At 33.2% G+C, this 18,624-nt stretch overlaps 2 protein-coding genes across 2 annotated transcripts; both read right to left on the bottom strand.

Moving 5' to 3' along the window:
- Window positions 1-3,666: 3,666 nt before the first annotated feature.
- On the bottom strand, window positions 3,667-9,029 carry LOC110631862 (monocopper oxidase-like protein SKU5). The gene is made up of 9 exons (XM_021779854.2): window positions 8,352-9,029; window positions 7,958-8,067; window positions 7,558-7,828; window positions 7,335-7,473; window positions 5,902-6,268; window positions 5,435-5,800; window positions 5,276-5,354; window positions 4,085-4,284; window positions 3,667-3,987 (listed from the first exon to the last, which is right to left on the bottom strand). Exons 1-9 carry the CDS (start codon window positions 8,493-8,495, stop codon window positions 3,882-3,884), a joined length of 1,782 nt encoding a protein of 593 aa, XP_021635546.2. The 5' UTR covers window positions 8,496-9,029; the 3' UTR covers window positions 3,667-3,881.
- A 3,375-nt stretch (window positions 9,030-12,404) lies between these two features.
- On the bottom strand, window positions 12,405-16,330 carry LOC110631791 (acid beta-fructofuranosidase). The gene is made up of 7 exons (XM_021779754.2): window positions 15,817-16,330; window positions 14,788-14,796; window positions 13,719-14,575; window positions 13,466-13,627; window positions 13,122-13,357; window positions 12,941-13,028; window positions 12,405-12,840 (listed from the first exon to the last, which is right to left on the bottom strand). Exons 1-7 carry the CDS (start codon window positions 16,226-16,228, stop codon window positions 12,643-12,645), a joined length of 1,962 nt encoding a protein of 653 aa, XP_021635446.2. The 5' UTR covers window positions 16,229-16,330; the 3' UTR covers window positions 12,405-12,642.
- Between the last annotated feature and the right edge of the window lie 2,294 nt (window positions 16,331-18,624).

Below are 18,624 nucleotides of genomic sequence, written 5' to 3'. Positions count from 1 at the left end.
TAAAGGCTCCTCCTCCGAATCAACATAAGACATGTTAAAAATAACTTGAATGAACATGAGGCATGTGTGATGACGCTGACAGATTTGCTGACATAAAAAAATTTTCTCTTTTAATATCTTTTACACCTTTTGTCTCTATCCCTTTAGAGACCATTTTTAGGGCAAAACTTGAATGGATATATAACCATCATATTCTCATTTTTACTATAAGGAGAAAGAGAGACAAAAATCAAAAGAAGAAAGAAAGAAGGAATCACGCCATTTTTTGGACGAATGACACCTGCAGAGTGACGTTTCCAGCTTCCATTTTCAAATATTTAGATTCTCTTCTTCTGGGTTCTTTTATTTTTAGTCTTATTTTCATATTTTCTCGCTCTATTTCATATTTCTTTGCTCTATTTCATATTTGCTACTTGTAAATATAAGCATGAGTGAGTAGATACTTAAGATTTCAGAGTTGGGTATAATAATTTAAGTTTTATTTGTGAATTTGGACTGGTTTTAGCCAGATTTTAGTATATATAAGTTTTGATTCTTATCTTGTGTGCTATTTACATACCCATTGTTGGTACCCTTCGGGTTTTGTTCTTAATCTTAGATTGAATGACTGAGAGGTGAAAATTTATAATAGATAATCAAGATAATAAACTTAATAACCTAGTGTTAGAAATAAACTAGTGGGTTAAGAGAAATTTCAAGTTGATTAAAGTGCTTAAAGGGTTTTCAGTAACATCGCATGAGAATAGGATTTAGTTTCTTTTAAAACACTCTTTAGTTTGCTTGAAAGAAAAATTAAAAGAAATCAGAATAACTTCCTTCAAACTTGTATTTCCCTTGATATTGGTCTTGCCCATCCAAATCCCAATGAAATTTACTTTATGAACCTCAACTCTTGAATTAATTTTTACTATTAATTAATTATATCTTTAATTACTTGCTAAAATTTTAGTAAAGTAGTATAGTGCTTAGAAATTTAATTGCTTATTTCATTATAATTTTCTTATTTTTTTTAATTTAATTTGCTGCATCTCTTACTCTATTTTTAGCACAAATTATTGATAGTCCAAATAATCGTGACTTTTATAGTTTGCTACTCAAATAACAAATATCTGTTGGATAATATATTTTCTTTACTACTTGAATGACCCGTATACTTGTGGAGTACGCATCAAGAACTCATTAGAGAAAATATGTTGAGAAATTCTTAAAAAAAAAAAAATCTCCAATCAAAAATGAAAATTTTAGTTCACAAACCACAAACAATGAGCAAAGGTTACGAATTCAAAACTTACAAAATTGTATTTAATTGTAATGATTTTATTAGTGAGTTTAGATGTTCACTAGGTTATGAATTTAGTATTGGCGTTTGATAGGTTAATCCCAAATAATATAAGAGTGAAAGTATGTATTTAACCATTAAAATTATTACCATCACCATACCCTCTCCACTATAATTTTCGTTCACTACAGCAATGATGCGATATTTCTAAGAAAAATTTTATATGTATCATTTGCAGATTTAGTCTTTTAGGCTGAATACTAGATATTGGGGCCGGTTCAAAGTTGATTATGTGGTCTAATTACAGCAGATATATACACGGGAAACCAAGAAATGAGTAAGACAGATGCCCTTAAAGTTGTTTATAAAATTAGTATATTTAGAATTCTAGTATGAATCAATTATATCAAAATTTACGTAGAAAAATAAATTTGGAAACCGCATCATAAGTTGAGCTATGAATTCACAATTTTACAAAGATTTTCTAAAAAATACTTAAAGAAATAAGAGATTATTTAGTGTATTTGATGCACATATATTTTGTTTCTAAATATTTAGATTTCACCTTTCTTAAACGAAGAAAAAACTGAAATTATATTTATAAGGGACACTATTTTTTAATATTCCAATATATGCAATAATTTTCCAAGAAGAAACAGGATTTTTCTATGCTTGTATTCCTCAATCCATGATTGTAGGGTCAAAAAAATGAAAGTTTTATGTGAGAGGATAGAGTGACTTGTAAAGTTGAAATTATATATTCATAACCAAAAGGTTACACAAAACACTCTCCAACACAAAACACTGTAGTTATGGAGAAAAAGGGGTGCAATAGAGCCCCCCACTTATATCAACTGCTTGGATCTCTGCAAAAGGCACTTTCGTTTGTCACTTCCATTTCACTACCAAAAGTGTGAAATATTGAAACAAAATGCATGTAGCTGTACGTAAATCTTTAAGTCCAACATGCCAAGCAGCATACTCTGCAGCTTTTTACAAAGTTTATATATATATAGCATTGTAACTTTTCCCCCTTATTTCTTAATGAGACAAAAATAAACTCCAAAGTCTTAACCTCCAATATTAGATTGATGAGAATTTGATTAAATGAATGAATATTTTGTTTTTAGTATTAATGTTGATGTTTGTGATTCACAAAAATATAATAAAATATATTACCATATTTTTCTCTATAAGTAGATTCAAATTAAGAAGTGAAAGATTCATTCTTAATATTTACACTTCTCTCTTCAAACCTTTCTCACGCACCATTTAATATTTTGTTTTATCTCAGCTAAAACAAAATCCTAAAATCTCTAAAATATAATCATTATATGTACAATAATTTTATTATAGCCATTAATTATTATAAATTCTACTTGAATCCCATCATAATTCATTATCAAAATCATTTATTTGTACATAAATGTACGGTAATTTTTCCTTGTCTATGAATTAGATTTTGGATTTATTATTTTTCATTTTAAACTCGAATTCAAACCCACACTGCTTTAAATGCATACCAAATAAGCCCATCAAAGTTGCGTTAAAGCTAACTAAATAGAGCAACTCGACTATAGGTTTAAATAAGGAGAAATTATTAGGTGTAAGTATTATCTCTCATAATTATATGAAATATATTTTTCTCATTATAAAAAAAGTTTACTTTTTTATAAGAGAATGAACATTATTTTTTAATACTCTGATGTATCTAATAATTAATCCCAAATGAGAGGAGGCACTCACTCAAACCCGAGTCGAAAAAAGTCATTTATTTAATGAATGGAGTTTAAATTTAATTTGCAGGACAGAATACCTTGCATACTTTTTTGGGCTTGGACTACCTCATGTATCTCGTCCCAACTCTGGGTCGGATATCATATGGGTAGCCTCATTTAAGCCCGTTTGAATATAAGATTACCGGACAAAATGCGAGTGCGGCACACAATGCAAGTGCTCTAATGTTTCGTTCCAGATGAATACCATAATCATATTCAGATGGTGGATGTTTGGATTTCCAAAAGGACTCCTAACAGGGTTAATGCTGCCATAAACTTAAACAACTTATTTGAAATAGAATTGTGTGAAAATTTAATTTAATTTTTTTTATTTATTTTTAGAATAAAAAAATTCTTTTTTTTTATTAAAAAAATTATTTTAAAAGAAATAAAAATAAAATTTATATATAATTGTGTGAATAATTTTTTTTAAATCCTTTTTACAAATAAAAATGGATAAAAAGAAAAAATAGCCAAGTGAAGGAATGTTTATTTTTTCACAGCATATTTCGGCAAGAATCGTGGCGTGTTTTAAGCAGAAAGCGTTTTATTAACATGAAAGGTTCCTACTTTAGACACCATCGATGGAGTATCATTAGCAGTCCGAGAGACATAAAACTACATCTCGTAGTAAAGTAATTGTATTGAAAGTTTGATGAATCGTCATCACCGCATAAATTACAGGTATTAAAAGAATGATGATCCCAATGAATTAAACAAGTAACCCGGACAGAAGATTTTTAAAATGCATGTCAAAATCACTTTGAACTCTACATACCTAAACACTCTCACAAGACGTCTTAAGAAGTCATCCCAAATAATAATCAGGGAAAAATGCACATCACTGCAGCGGCAATCATCAGCAAAGTGAAAAATAACTTTGATCTATCTCCCATGATCGACGCAGCAAAAGAAGAGATATCTTGTGGTCTGACAAACAAAAACCGGTAAAATCAGAATCAGACATCAAACATCTTAGAAGACTTGGAGAATAAAATAAATAGCAAAAGAGGATAACAGTCTATACTTCTGCATATAGCTGAGAGCACCACAAAACAGTTCATTGTCTGGCAGGGGCAACTCAGTTTTGTTAGTCGCCTCTGGATTCACAACTCTGACATATGTTTCTTGGCCAAGATACCATGAGTCGAGGTTTTCTGTTCTGAGGTTCCAGACTCCAACATTGTCTAGTGACACCAAAATTGCTGTCCATGCTCCAGGATAAACCTATATATATACATAAATATTACATTAAAGAAGCAAAAGTACTATGGGGAATTTTACGCTTGTAGTTAACTTGCCTAATTTTTGGTGTCCCGATATCGTAATCTATAGAAGCGAGAGACGGCTTGGAGAAAAAAATTTAAAAAAATAAAAGTTGTTATTTGGGCAATAACTATCTACAGCAGGAAATATGAAATGAGGATTATACAGAGCTATAACGTAAGCCAGTGAAAGTGTCATCAGAATTAATGACTTAACTGGGAAGAATTGCCAAATTAGCATTACAATAAGCTCAACAATAACAACCAAGCCTTCATCCCAACTAATTTGGGATTAGTTATATGGATCCTTTTTCACCATCTAGTTAGATACATATAATCTGAAGATTAACATATTTGTTTAGCTTCACTTTATAAGATTCTTAAATCCCCCGAGGCTATAACAGTCCACAACAGAAAATATGAGCAACTCTCATGCAGCAATAAGGTAAAGCCAGTCAAAATCTCACCAGCAGCAAACAATGACTTTACCAACAAGGTGCATGAAACATTTTTTTTTTAAGACAACACTCAAATATCTAAAAGCCAATCCCTTCAGGACAGCTGTTGTGCACATATTTGCGAGAAAAACCCAAAAGTGTAACGGACGAAGACTATAGGATACTATAGTGCTCATTCTCTCATAGAAAAGTGAACCATACTAATAATATGGAGAGTGAGGGAAGATTATAGCATATTCCCAGTGCACACAAAAATAGTGCCCTCTCTCACAGAAAAGAGGGACATCCTTATAATATGGAGAGTGATGTATATGTGCACCAGGTGCACCTAATAATCACTCATAAAAATGAGTCCCATGTGATTATGAAAAATGATGCATGTACACCAAATTTACCTAATAATCTCTTGTAACGTACAAAGATGACAAAAGCCAGAAAATGCCAAGGCCATTTAAGGAACCAAATGAAGGAGCATGGAATTCTGTCAATACATACCTGTATCGTGGATCGTGCAATGCCATCCCATTTGTTATATGTGCCCCTGCTATTCTCTGTCCATTCACCATAGTCCATCCTGAAATACATTGATTGTGGTGCAACTCATTAACACTTTCAAATGCGGATGAAGAGTAAGGGACAAAAATGAATTCCTACCCAACAACAAAAAATGCATATCCACTCATGTGATAGCTCTGCATCTTTGTATCATTATTCTGCAGAATGACTTCCATAAAACCTCTAAATGTTCCATTAATTACTGATGTTTCCATTTTAGGTGGCCCTTCAAGTGGCTTACTAGGGAAATCAAGCTTGTATACTCCTTTCACTTTGAATTGATCTGCAAGCCTGATTGGAGTGGAAGGATTGACAAATGATATCCCACTCAAAGTCGTCCGCTTTTTTCCATTAATTGTCACTGGTGGCTTATTCCTCAACACATAAACTTCAGTTACATTGATTGACCCATATCTAAATGAACCTTGAGGATTAGGACGCGCACCACTAGCAGAAACATTCCATCTGCACAATTTCACCACAAAATCCCCAATAGCTATGTCAAAATAATAATAATAATAATTAAACCTCTAATGCTAAGTTAATTGAAAATGATGGAAACAAACCTGATAGATCTTGCCTGGTTCATTGAAAAGGTTTTGTCAAACTCATCGTTTGGTGCATCCGGAAGGGGACCATTTGCCTTCCCTTTGGAATTTGTATAGTGCAAGACAGCAACACCAGTAACCCTTTTCCATTGTGATTCATTCACAAACCTGGCGCTAGCTACAATATAGTAATCAGAACTTGCATTCTGATCCATGGTTACCAAGAAAGAATATGATTGTCCTACATGAATATCTAAGCTTGTATAATTCTGTTGTACTGTATATGATCCCTCTGACTCTGCTAAAAGCAGGTTATGGTTCTGGATCCTGAAATTCAAACTAGTTGATGTTCCAACATTGTGTACACGAAGGCGATAGGTTTTTCCTGTCAAAGATGGCAACATCATGATTTAAAAGTTTGAACTTTAGCCTCAAGAACTACTTCATGACAAAGATAATGACATAATAATTAAGGAAGCTTCAGAGAGAGATGAAATTGGTGAGCAGAGCACAAATTTCATGAGTGAACAGGCATTTAATACAACTTCCAATAATAAATGGAAGGCTGCACGTACACATCACTAGAAATACCCTTTTCCATGAACATGTGAAAAACTTGGTTTTCAACAAAAACTTGGAGGCAACTGACAAGCAGCAAAATATGTTAGTCTTCAATTCTGATTCTCAAACCTATTGCCAAAAAACGTTTAGGAAGAGAAAACAAAATACATTCACAAGGGACACTCATGTTATGACTAAGGGATGGAAGAGTTTGATGAGTTTAATTAGATGGGCTGACTGTGATGAGCCGGGCTGTTATCTGTTATTTTGTTAAGTAGTAGGTGTTAGTATAAATAGGAGGAAGGTACTTGTAATTGAGGCATTCCTAATCAATAACAAATGTTGAATTCTTCTTTCTTTCTTTCTTTCTTTCTTTCTTCTTCTCTAATTTTCTTCCCTTTCTATTTCTTTCTCAACCCAGTCTATTTCTATCCCTTTATCTCCCTATTTCTCTGTTCCAGTAAGATATGCAAGTCTGTTATGTAACAACTCGTCTGTCCCAGTGTTGCTACACTCAGTCAATCGGTACTCTCTCTCAAAATCAGTTCTTACACGTGATACAGACAGTTAGTGAATAAGAACAGGAAATACCAAAAGATACTTACAGGATAACCAACATTATGCACATTCACAAGAGAAACTTTGACTAACTGTCATTACAAAATATATTTCAGGAGCCCAACATGACACAGTACAGTCAACATGATAGTAAACTACAAGTAGGGCTTACATGTGCCCAATTTGGATTGTCAAAAAGTGATCTGCAATGAGAGATTTGAGAAGCATACGAACTATTTTTCATTCAAAATGGCACAAACTAGTTCTATTTTAGTAACGGAACAGAACAATTGATAGCTTCTTGTCACAAATGTCTTGTGTGCAGTAATCACCTGGGTTGACTTCAATAGTTTCATAGTCAATGCCATCAGGAACAAGTGTGGTGTTATACTGGTAAGGACCTTTGCCATTAATAAGCACTCCATCTGGCATCCCAAGATCTTTCCCTTCGTCAAGGACCTTTCTCAAAGCCTACATTCCAAAGACAAGGTAGTATCAAACACCTTACTATCCAACATGTACAAGCAATCTAAGTACATTCTAAGAGACACTAACCGTATGGTTTCTTTTGTACCAATCGCCTATCAAAATGACAATGTCGCCATGTGGAGTATCAAAAGGAATTGGAATAATAGGCCGATTATTTATAATAAAGCTACCAAATCCACCAGAGGCTCTTTGCATATGAAGAGAAGGGAAGTAAAAGAAACTCCCAATCTGATCCTTAACCTGAAACTGATAAGTCCAGTTCCACTTTGGAGGAATTGGACAGTTAGTGCCAGGAAGTCCATCTTGCCATGAACTTCTCCTTTGTTGAACTCCAGACCTATGAGACCCATTAAGTTTCAATAACTGAAATCAGCATATATTAACACTAAATCACCATAAATATTCACATGTGAAGTCAAAATTCACAGTCAAATTGCTTAGTAGTAATGAAAAGTTGCAGTCCAACCAATGCATGAGGAGATTCTCGTCCAGTTTGTTTCTAACATTGACGACTACATTGTTGTTAGTGGTCACATTTATAGTAGGACCAGGAAACTTGCCATTTATAGCAATAACCTGCAAATATAGAAGCAATTACTTGGGCCTCCGTAAACTTTCAGCATCATAATTATATAGAAGAAGTTAAATCTACAGCATTAAGCATGAATGATGAGTGCATAAGCAAATTTTGTAGATCTGAAGCCACTGAAACTTGAGAGAATCTAAAGCAAGCTCATTTTTCGAAAAATAAAAATGAAGCAGGCACAAGGATAAAGAAAATCCCCTAAAATAAGTTAGAAACAAGAAGTGAATAAAATATAGAAAAAGGAAGCGAAGCAAGAAAGATCTAGAGAACAGACCTGCTGGGGCACACCGAGAGGAGAAGCAGTGATATAAGAGACCTCAAAATCATAGGTAACAAAAGGATCTTCAGCGAAACACGAGGTCAGAAGCAAGCAAGTGTGGATAAAAAAGAAGGCAGAGAACCTACTACACAAAGACATTTCTTTTAAACTCCCTTTTGTTGTTTCTGCAAGCAGCTGACAAAAAAAAAATCAGAATCCAATTCTTCGCTAAGCTTGTCTTTAGTTGTGTTTTACATCATCAGACGGAGAAAAGGAAGAGGTAGAACTTAGAAGGAGGAGAAACCAAAAGGAGACGGTGGTGTAGAGACCAGAGAGAGAGAGAATGCGAGTGCGCGCGGCTTAGAGAGAGAAAAGTAAGAGAAAACGGCTATTTTTTAGTGTAGTGAGCAGTGGTCATTTTTGTTTTCGGGAGAGGCCAACTTGGCCAAGAGTGTAAAGGGTAAAAGAGGGCAATAGGGTCGAAAGTTTTTGTCGGTCACCAGTCATCATTCGTTTGAGTTTTGTGTCGTGGAGACAGAAACCAAGAATGGGTGACAGCAAGTTGCCAATTCACAAATCTAAGTTTTTTTTACACACGTTGCAGGCGTTCGGCTTGAAGTTGAAGGTGGGCTTTCTAACTGTTGTCGTATGAAATCACCACCGTTTACATCCTCTGAAAATGCCACATCATTTTCGGCCCATATGTGGACCCCATCTCCATAAATTGGGCTTTTGCAATTTCGCTGGGTGGGTTTAGGAGGAAGGTAGGGATGGAAAGCGTTCTGTGTCTGTTTCGATTGGTTCTCATTCGCAAAGGGAGAGGTGGAAAAATTATATTATGAAGTCGTCATTTACGTGCATGGTATGTTAATGAAAATTAAATAAATAAGTAATTTTCAATATTAAATTTTAAAAAATAAAATTTATTAGATAATTATTAAGTAATTATATTTTTTAGGATTCACTTATATACACGTAACTAATCCTTATTTATTTATTATTTCATATAGAATATCTCATATGAAATCAATAATGTACTATGTAATTATTTAGAAAATGATAATATATTTGAATGAGAATGAAAGAGAAATAAATAAAATTAAGGAGGAGTAAGCAAATTGTATAACGATATTTAGAAATAAGTAAATTAATGAAGGATAAGCAATAATAAATCTTACCCTTCATTACTCCTTAAATCTCAATTTTTCTTAATGGATACACTTCTTTATTGCATTAATTTGGAGTGCAAAGAGGGAAAGATAAAGGGTTATGACGTTTTTTTATCCATACACCCCTTAATTTTATCATGAAAAAAATATGGATTATGATTATTTTTATCTATATATCCCTTAAAATTATTATTTCTTCACTTTTTTTTTCTCAAATATAAAAAATATACATTATTTTTCTTTACCATTTCATTAATTTACCCCTTTTCTAAATATAAATTTTTTTTTATTATAACTTTTCTTACTCTTCTTATTCCTTATCGTTTTTTATCCTTTCATTACTTATATTTTTTTTTTCGTTCCATCCAAATAGACCTTAAAAAGCTGGTTTGATTTTAATTCTAATTTTAATTCATCTTCACTGATTTTGTAATAAATATTTATTTAAATATAAAATTAAAATAAAGATTTTTTTATAAATAAAACAAAATTTAAAAATATTATTATTTTAAATTAAAAATAGAATTAAAAAATTGACTATAAATTTAGACAAATAAATTATTTTATTGATAAAGTTAAATTTTAAATATTAAATTATTTATCATAAAAAATAACTTATTTGTAATTTTTTTATATTTTCATGGATTAACTTATAATTTATCAATTAATTCTTTTAAATATTGGCTTAATCAATCAACCACTAATTTTACCTCAATCCAATTAAAAGAGAAAAGCTTAGATTAGCTCTCTTTAAAAAAAATAATTTCATTTATATTAATAAAAAATTAAATTTTTTTAATCTTATTTTTTATTTCTATTAAATATAATAAATATTTTTTAAATAAAAAATATTATTTATTAATATATTTTTATTAAAATAATATTATTTAAATATTTATTTTTATAATATAAAATCAAAATAGAATGAATAAAAATAAAAATAGAAGAAAATAATATTTAATTTAAAAAGTAAGTGATCAAAATAAGTAATTAACATAATAATTTAACCTTAATTAACTCCACCAACAATATATATTAGTGCAAATGAACTGTCATGATGTCACCCTTAATCAATGCTCCATAAATCCAGGAGCAGCTCTCTCCAACATTATCAGGATTTCATTTTCCAATACCCTTTTCATTTATTTATTATTATTTATTTTTTAAACTCCCTCCGTTAACTCAACTCAACCACCTAAATCACTTCAATCAGATCAGCGGGCTGAATCTCAATAAAGTAGTTATATTTTTTTATTTTTTGTTTTTCATAATTACAAAATTAAAGTGGTAGTTATCAGGTTTTCCCTGGGCGGTGGAAACGACACATCTTTTACACTTCATAATGGTTCCTTCTAGATGAAAGTGCCAATCCGGTCAAATTACGAATCAAACCATATTCATATTCTCAACAATGACCTTATCCATTCGAGCTATGTTCATGACTTGAGATCATTGCTTGCTGAACTTATAAAAAACAGGATAGCCATGTCAAATGCCAGAAGTCCGTTCTCAAATACAGACTGTTAATGGAAATGAAAGTTGGGTGCTTTTTCAAATCTTTTACTATTAAGGAAGGCTGGAAGGATTTTCAGCTACTTCATTTATGGAGAAAAATAATGCTTAGAACTTCAATGGTATCAGTCCATCAAATAGTTGAATGATTAAAACCCAAGTAGATGCCTTTGAAATACATTAAAATCATGTATCAGCTGCTTGCTTAATATGCTCTGCTCTTGTCTTCTTGATACAATTGACTGGCCGGCCCTTGATTACGGACTTGGACTTAGCCTCCTTTTTTCTTTTTTCTTTTCTTTCTTTTTTTTTTTTTTCCTTCCCCAAATTCCACATAAACTCTCTTCCAGTACTAATTCTGTCGGTGAGGGGTTAATCCATAAACCTTTTGGCCTTATTCACCCCGAAATAGGACCATAATCAATTTCTTTAATTTATTGAGGGTCTGAAATTCAACATCAATTAAGATTCATATTTGTTCCATCATCTGTTTCTGATCAACGACTATCATCAATTAGAAGTCCCTTACGCCACATTTGCAAATTAGTTTGACATTTGCTGAAATTGACATATTAGTCCAAGGAAAAATTATAATAAAGAATCCACCCTTGTGGGTGCATGTGGAATCCACTTGGTTGTGGTAACACCTTCACTTCACTGTTTATTGTGAATCATGAATAGGCACTACAAAACCCACCACCTCATAAGCTAACTTCAATCCCTGCACCACCTCATAAGCTATCTTCAATCCATGCCACCAGAATTTCAATCATCAAAATCATCCATCTTCAAGTAGCCATAAACCAGCCCTCCAAAGGTGCAATAACAAGCTTACAAGTCATTACCTTTGACCCTCCAAATAATCCCGCCACACGTATCTTTTCACTTTTACTGTTTATTGTGGTTTTAAATTTCAAAGCAAAACCAACTCATAGCACGGTATAATCTGATTTCTCCATTTCAGTGGCTCAAAGCAAGTCACAAGTTGCAAAAGGGCAAGAAGTTGTGTCCTTTGATCAATTCAAGTCACAATCTCTATTACAAATCGATAGCTGTTCTAGCTATTGTCAGTGAATGGTCATTCATCTTTCGTAATTAGTCCACAAGAAAACCAAAGGAATTCCCCTCGTTTAAAGATGATGGCATGTTAATTTTAATCCATTTGGAAATCATCTAGTGCTCATGGAATTCAACACAATGCGGCTCAAGTTGCCTATTAGATCATTCCAGCCACCATTGAAGAACTAAATCAATACCAAAAAAGGAAAAGAAAAATAAAAAAGTTAAAGAGGACTTGTCAGAAAATCAATTGAAGTTAGAGGTTAGAGAACTTGATTAGAAAGTGAAGTCAGATGACTTGTTATCCAGACAACCTCAAATACTATGCTTTCAGAATCAATCGCTATATATGCAATCACACCATATGCTTTGCACAAAGAAACATGTTTACATATGCTCTTCTACTTCTAGTAGACCTATCTCTTTGACCTTTCACATCTAATGATCAAAATGAAAACAAAATTGAAAAAGAAACCAGGCAAATTCAAAAAATTGCAAAAGGCAAAAAAAAATTATTGTACAAATTGCAACAAATGAGGTAGACCTGGAAGGATAAGTTTCACAGTCTACCGGATATTTGGATAGGGACGAATAAACGCAGTATTCATTTGCCATATCTTGAGTGAAGCAGTAACATTGGCTTCAATGGCATTGTTGAACAAAAAGAGCCTGGCACTTCCATAGATTGCCCTTGTTGGATAAACCCGGGAGGTGATGGTTGTTCTACCCCCTTGGGCAAAGCTTTCGATTATCGAATGATCCACCTGGTTTATGTACACAATCGCAGAAAATTATGTTATATAATTGACAGGATAGCTATTCGTACGTATTGAAGGAGAAATTAATTAGGCTTAGCTTAATTACCAATATCCTTAGAGTGAATTTTTCACCCTCCAGGACTGGAACGAAGTTACCATAAATTTGTTTGTTAACGTCATTTGCTGCAGAAGACCTGTAAACGAGAATTGAATGTTCATTAATAACACTGTAATGATCGGGAATTTATTTCCAATCAAGAACAAGTGAAAAGTTAATTATCAATTACCTTGATTGGTCTGTGCAGAAGAAAGTTTTGAGGGTGCCGTTACTTCCTTTTGTAACGTAGAAGTATACAGGGGTATGCTCGGCAAGGCTGTCATCAGCAAGAACCAGAAGACCGAATGGTCCTAATGCATTACGGTGAGCTGCTCCTTTACTTGTCCTGCAGCTGAACTCCTCATTGGATTCAGCTGTGTTCCGCAATACCTTCTTGTCTAACTCAAACTCCGCAACGATATCTAGCTGTATATTAATAATTCTCACGTTAGCCCTGTAAGTTATAAGTGTTTTTCTTTATATTACTTATAAGTCAATTCGTTCACAAACTTAATTAAGTGAATAGAAGCAGACCTGTGTGGCTGCATCAAGATCAAGGGGCACAACTGACCCTGGCTTGACCTCCACCTTGTCAAATTCACTGCTTCGTAGTCTCAAACTCTCTACCTCTTCCACTGGCCATTGAAGCAGATTGCTGCCAGTCTTTGCGTCTAACGAGACTGTCCTTGGAATGCCCTACAAAAAGCATTTGATAGAAACTATTAGTTTGAGCTTCAACTTTGTTACATCTGTGAATTCAAATCCCATGTTTGAAAAGCAAACAAACCTGAAGAGATGCCCATCCTTTCTTGACATCAGCAACTTCACTATCAGACTCGCCTATCCAACCCCACAATACCCTCCTCCCCTTATTCTGATCATAAAATGTCTTGGATGCGTAGAATATTCCATAATCATACCTAAGACCAATACCAACATCAATCTCTGGATTGTCTGGAGTCCATGTATTGTTCAATTCATCGTAAGTTCCGAGTGCAAAGTAATCATGCTTATCATCATCAAGGCTTGCCTTAACCACGTGTTTCACTTCAGGGCCATCATCAGACGTATCCAATCCATGTTCACCCTTCCTCGAAACAGGGTAAAAGTCCACACACTCCCACATGCCAGTGCCAGGGACACCATGAAGTGCCTGAGGTTGCAACTTATAATTTATGAAGTCCTCAGTGTCATAGATTAAAGCTATGCCACTTTTGCCAACTTTAGACCCTATGCTGATGCGCCATTTTCCCTCGGAAGTGTACCAAGCTGTGGTTGGATCACGGAAATCCTTGGTGCCAATGCCTGGTGGTGGGACTAGAACCGGATTGCCGGAGTATTTGGTCCATTCAAGGAGAAGAGGATCATTGGGGTCTGCTGGATATGCAAGATTCTGCACCTGAACTGACTCGTTGGTGGATCCAGTGTACAGCATGACAACATTTCCATCTGGGAGGATGGTAGCGGAGCCAGTCCATACACCATTTTGGTCATACCACTGATTGGCAAGCATTGCTAATGGAAGGTGAAGCCAGTGGATTAAGTCCCTTGATACAGCATGGCCCCATACAATGTCACCCCACACTGCAGCATGTGGATTGTACTGGTAGAAGAAATGGTACCAGCCCTTGTAATACAATGGACCTACAAGTTCATATAGGTTAAAAAAAATTCTCAATCCTTCACTGCTGGAATATTTAGTTTTAAACAATAATCAATCTGCTTTTTAATTATTTACAATCTTTAGACCAGTTACAGGATTAATCAGCGGGCCGGATATATTTGAACCAGTCATGTTCAGCCAAGCAATCAAAAGGAAGCATATAAAGGTTCACAAACAAGAAACGAGGTCTTACCATTAGGATCTGAGCAGAAGAAACCAAATTCCCCATCAGAGCATGGATCGTCCACGTAGCCGACCATTAGAAAACAAAGGGGGAAAAAAGTCTTAGCAAGAGAATAATAATATTTAAATTACACAAAAGTAAAATTTAAAGCACATTTAATTCAAATTTAAATATAAATTTTAAAGAGAATTATTAATATTTAACATACACGCACACTTTTTGCACGTGAGAATTATGCAACATCTTCTTGGGTTACTATTCTTTTTACTAGACATTAATAGAAATGAATCACAATATAAATAGATTGCGAGTGATTAAGATTTGAATTTTATTTATTTATTTATTTATTTATTTATTTATTTTAAGAAAAGGTTGAGTAGGACGTGTGTGATGCATCTACTCTTCGTATCTTTGAAACACACAAATTGTATGGGAAACTCTAAAATTCGTCATCGCCACATAAGCATATCAATCGTTTAAAGAGACATGGTGGGTCCTACTCCTACGTATGGTGCCGAAAGGCCTTTCCATTATTAATGCCATGCGAAGCCTGCTTTTTAAATTCTCTAATTTCTTGTCTGTAAATTAATTTTTTATAAGAACTTAATTTAATTAATTTTTTATTTAAAAATTTAGTATGGGAAAGAATTTAATTTAAAAAATTATATTAAAAAATAATATAATTATGTAACAAATAAATTATTTTTTTATAAATAATCTTTTCTAAAAAAAGTCCCAAATTTATTCCTATTTTTTCAACTATTGCTTTAATTAAAAAATTCTTAAATAGATTTAACCAAACATATTATTGTTATTATTATTAGACCGCTCCAATAATATGTTTTCATATTAAAATGGATAGGATTTTTCATTATTTATAATTATTTTTAAAAATAAATTAATTTACGGAAATATTTTTCTAATTAGAATAAAAACAAAGATGATTAGGCAAGCAATTCCGATCAGCACCTTTTGTCCAAAAAGGCAAGGTGGTGGATCTTAAGCAGCGAATAATAAAAAAATAATAATTGAACGTACCATTCATCCAGTTCTTTTCAGGTTGGAAGTGGAAAGCAGTTCTTTGCCATGATAACATGCTGTTGTTCCATGGATACTGATCCGTCGACGATTCCGATCCGCTAGATATCAGGCTGGCTTTCTCAGACACACCGGCCGAGACGCCACGGGAGATAGGCCTCAAAATCTCCGGTTTCGCAGATTCTTTCGACGAAGCCAATGATGCTACATTTTCATCTTCTTGTGAATGGATGCTCTGCTGAGACCCCTTCTGATCATTAATTAAAGCGAGAAACAAGAAAACCAGGAACAAACCAGAAAAGACCCCCAAGAGGAGTTTCTTGGAGGGGGGGCGGTGGGAGCCATCTGGGAGAGAGGTGTCGGTGGGGTGTAGTGGTTGGGAGATAGGAAGGAATGGGTTAGGGTCTGCCATAACGGCGGAGAGGGGAGAAGAAGGATGTGTTTATAAAAGAAGAAAGAGAGTAGGCAGACACAGAGAAGATTGCCTAATGAGGTGGTATGTGTGTGTAAGAGATTGTAGTTGCTATATATAGGTGGTTTCTCAAGGGAGACTGGAGGATGAATGTAAAGGCTAATTATTAGATACATGTATTAAAAAATAGTGTTTTCTTGATTCAACAGGGAGAGAGAGAGAGAGAGAGAGAGAGAGAGAGTTAATTGGCTGAAAAAGACAAAGGGTAAATCCTCCTTCCATGTGAGCCTTGTGGCTGGGCCAACCAACCCTTCCCTGCCCTCCCAATTATTTTTGAGTTGTCGTCAGCTTTTTCTTTTGGTTTTTCATTCCGGGGAGTAATAATAAGAGCTAAAGAATGGCAGCTAAAAATAAATGTCCAAATTTACTCGTAAAATCTCCCTGTAAAAATAATATTCTAGCTACATAAAATCTCATTATATAATGGTTCTACCGCTTCTAATAAGGAATAGGGTCCATCACAAATTCAAATCAATTACGCTTTGCAAATAATAGAAAAAATTTAAATAGAAAAATAAGTGCAAATAAATAAAATTTTAATTTATTTTTATATTATTTGAATTAAATATTAAAATAGAAGGAAAATATAATTTCTCCCTTCGAAAAATTTTTGAATAGACTTGATTTATCATAAATTTTAAAAATATTGTGCATGATGGATCAAGTGTTTTTTCAAAAAAAAAAAAAACTTATAATTTTAATATAAATAATACCTTTATCTCTATATTTCTCTTTTTTTTTTCTCCATCTCACTTTAATATGAAAATAAATATTTTAACTCAATAAAAAAAATTAGAGAAATAAAATTTAATTTCTATTCTCCTCTTTCTCCTTCTCTCTAGTCTATTTAATATCAAAATAATAAAATTAATTTTTTTCCCTTTTCTCTTCTCTTATTTTTCTCAATCTAAGGTTAATATTGGACCCATCACCATATTTTGAAGCTCATATGATAATTTCCCAAGGATAATTATAAGTTGGTTTTTTGGATGAATTTGAGTCATAATTTACCATGTTTGTTTCGTACGTAATAAATAATAATGAAATTACATTAATTTAGTAGAGGACGGGAGAGAAAGTGCGAGGAAATCGCAGAAAGAAATAACCATAATTTTCTTGAAATTTCAGAGTCAAAGAAACCGTAAAATAACCATAAAAACAGAGATGATTAGCGAATCTACATACGTGGCAAAAGAAGGAACATCACAACACATTAGGACATTCGAGACAGATAACAGGTGGCATGCCTAAAAAGCATAAGTGTATAGAAAGCAACAGTACAGCAGCAGAATATTCAACCTGATTGATTGGATTGGGCCACTGCTTTCTAACATCTTCAAAAAAAAAAAACAATTATTTCCCTTAAACAAATCGATAACAATTATCCTAGTTGCTGATTCAGCTTCGGAAAACGATTGATGCCATCTCCTCGGCCACCAATATTTTTTTTTTTCATTTTTCTCCATTTTCCATCTTAGATTAAATAATTTGCTGCCCTACACAAATGGTTGTTTCCTATTTGTCCTCGAAACATTATTAGACAAGGAATGCTATTGGCCACAGAAACCTAATGACTCAGCTTACTACAGTAAGTGCCTGCCTTAGATCCGATGTTGATTTATGAACCTGTTCACAGCATCATTATTGAAGAGAAAACAAAACATTCAATACCAAAAACTGGATCCCTTCACCTAATTCTTGATGGGTCTGAGTTGTCCTTCTAATCTCATGCATCTTCCCACATGCTCGATCCCTAATCCTATACATGGGTTCAGTGTTTTGCACATGCGTTAGGCCGCCCCCAGGATCTGGAAATAGAGAGAGTGTCAATTTCTTAAATTTATTTATTTATTGGATGATAAATAATAGCAATAATATGTGGATCCACGTCCACCGATGTTGGCACTGCTGATGATGATGGAAACTGAATGATTGGAATAATTTAATAATGTAGTTGATGATGTGGAGCTTTACCTTATAAATTATTGTCGACAATTAAACAAAGATGTCCCACATGAAAGCATTTAGGACCTGGGAGCATATTCGTACAAGAGAACATCACGCAATCTACCGAATAAATTATACTATTATATTTAGTTTTTTAAAGAATTAAATTAATTCATATTTTTAATTTCTCTATGATTTTTTATAAGATTTTGTTGTTGAGATTTTTCAATGTAATAGTTTTAATTTAATTTTAATTTATTTGTATAAAATTTAATATTTAACAATATTATCACCAATTTTAAACATTATTTTTGTCTATTTAATTATTTCAAGTTGAATAAAATAATTTAGAGAATAGTAATAAATATTTTCGATTTAGGGCTTATAAT

This window comes from Hevea brasiliensis, chromosome 16 (assembly GCF_030052815.1).
Source record: "Hevea brasiliensis isolate MT/VB/25A 57/8 chromosome 16, ASM3005281v1, whole genome shotgun sequence".
NCBI lineage: Eukaryota > Viridiplantae > Streptophyta > Magnoliopsida > Malpighiales > Euphorbiaceae > Hevea > Hevea brasiliensis.
This window is presented reverse-complemented; position numbering and strand designations above follow the sequence as displayed.

What these genes read in the sequence shown, in the direction of transcription:
- LOC110631862 (XM_021779854.2), bottom strand. Translation starts at nt 8,495, where the DNA reads ATGTCTTTGTGTAGTAGGTTCTCTGCCTTCTTTTTTATCCACACTTGC. An exon ending in GAGAATCTCCTCATGCATTG is followed by an intron (nt 7,829 to 7,957) that starts GTTGGACTGCAA and finishes TGGGTCTCATAG; the next exon opens with GTCTGGAGTTCAACAAAGGA. An exon ending in AACTATTGAAGTCAACCCAG is followed by an intron (nt 6,269 to 7,334) that starts GTGATTACTGCA and finishes CATCTTTGACAG; the next exon opens with GAAAAACCTATCGCCTTCGT.
- LOC110631791 (XM_021779754.2), bottom strand. Translation starts at nt 16,228, where the DNA reads ATGGCAGACCCTAACCCATTCCTTCCTATCTCCCAACCACTACACCCC. An exon ending in TTCTGCACAGACCAATCAAG is followed by an intron (nt 13,029 to 13,121) that starts GTAATTGATAAT and finishes TCTCGTTTACAG; the next exon opens with GTCTTCTGCAGCAAATGACG. An exon ending in AATTCACTCTAAGGATATTG is followed by an intron (nt 12,841 to 12,940) that starts GTAATTAAGCTA and finishes TACATAAACCAG; the next exon opens with GTGGATCATTCGATAATCGA.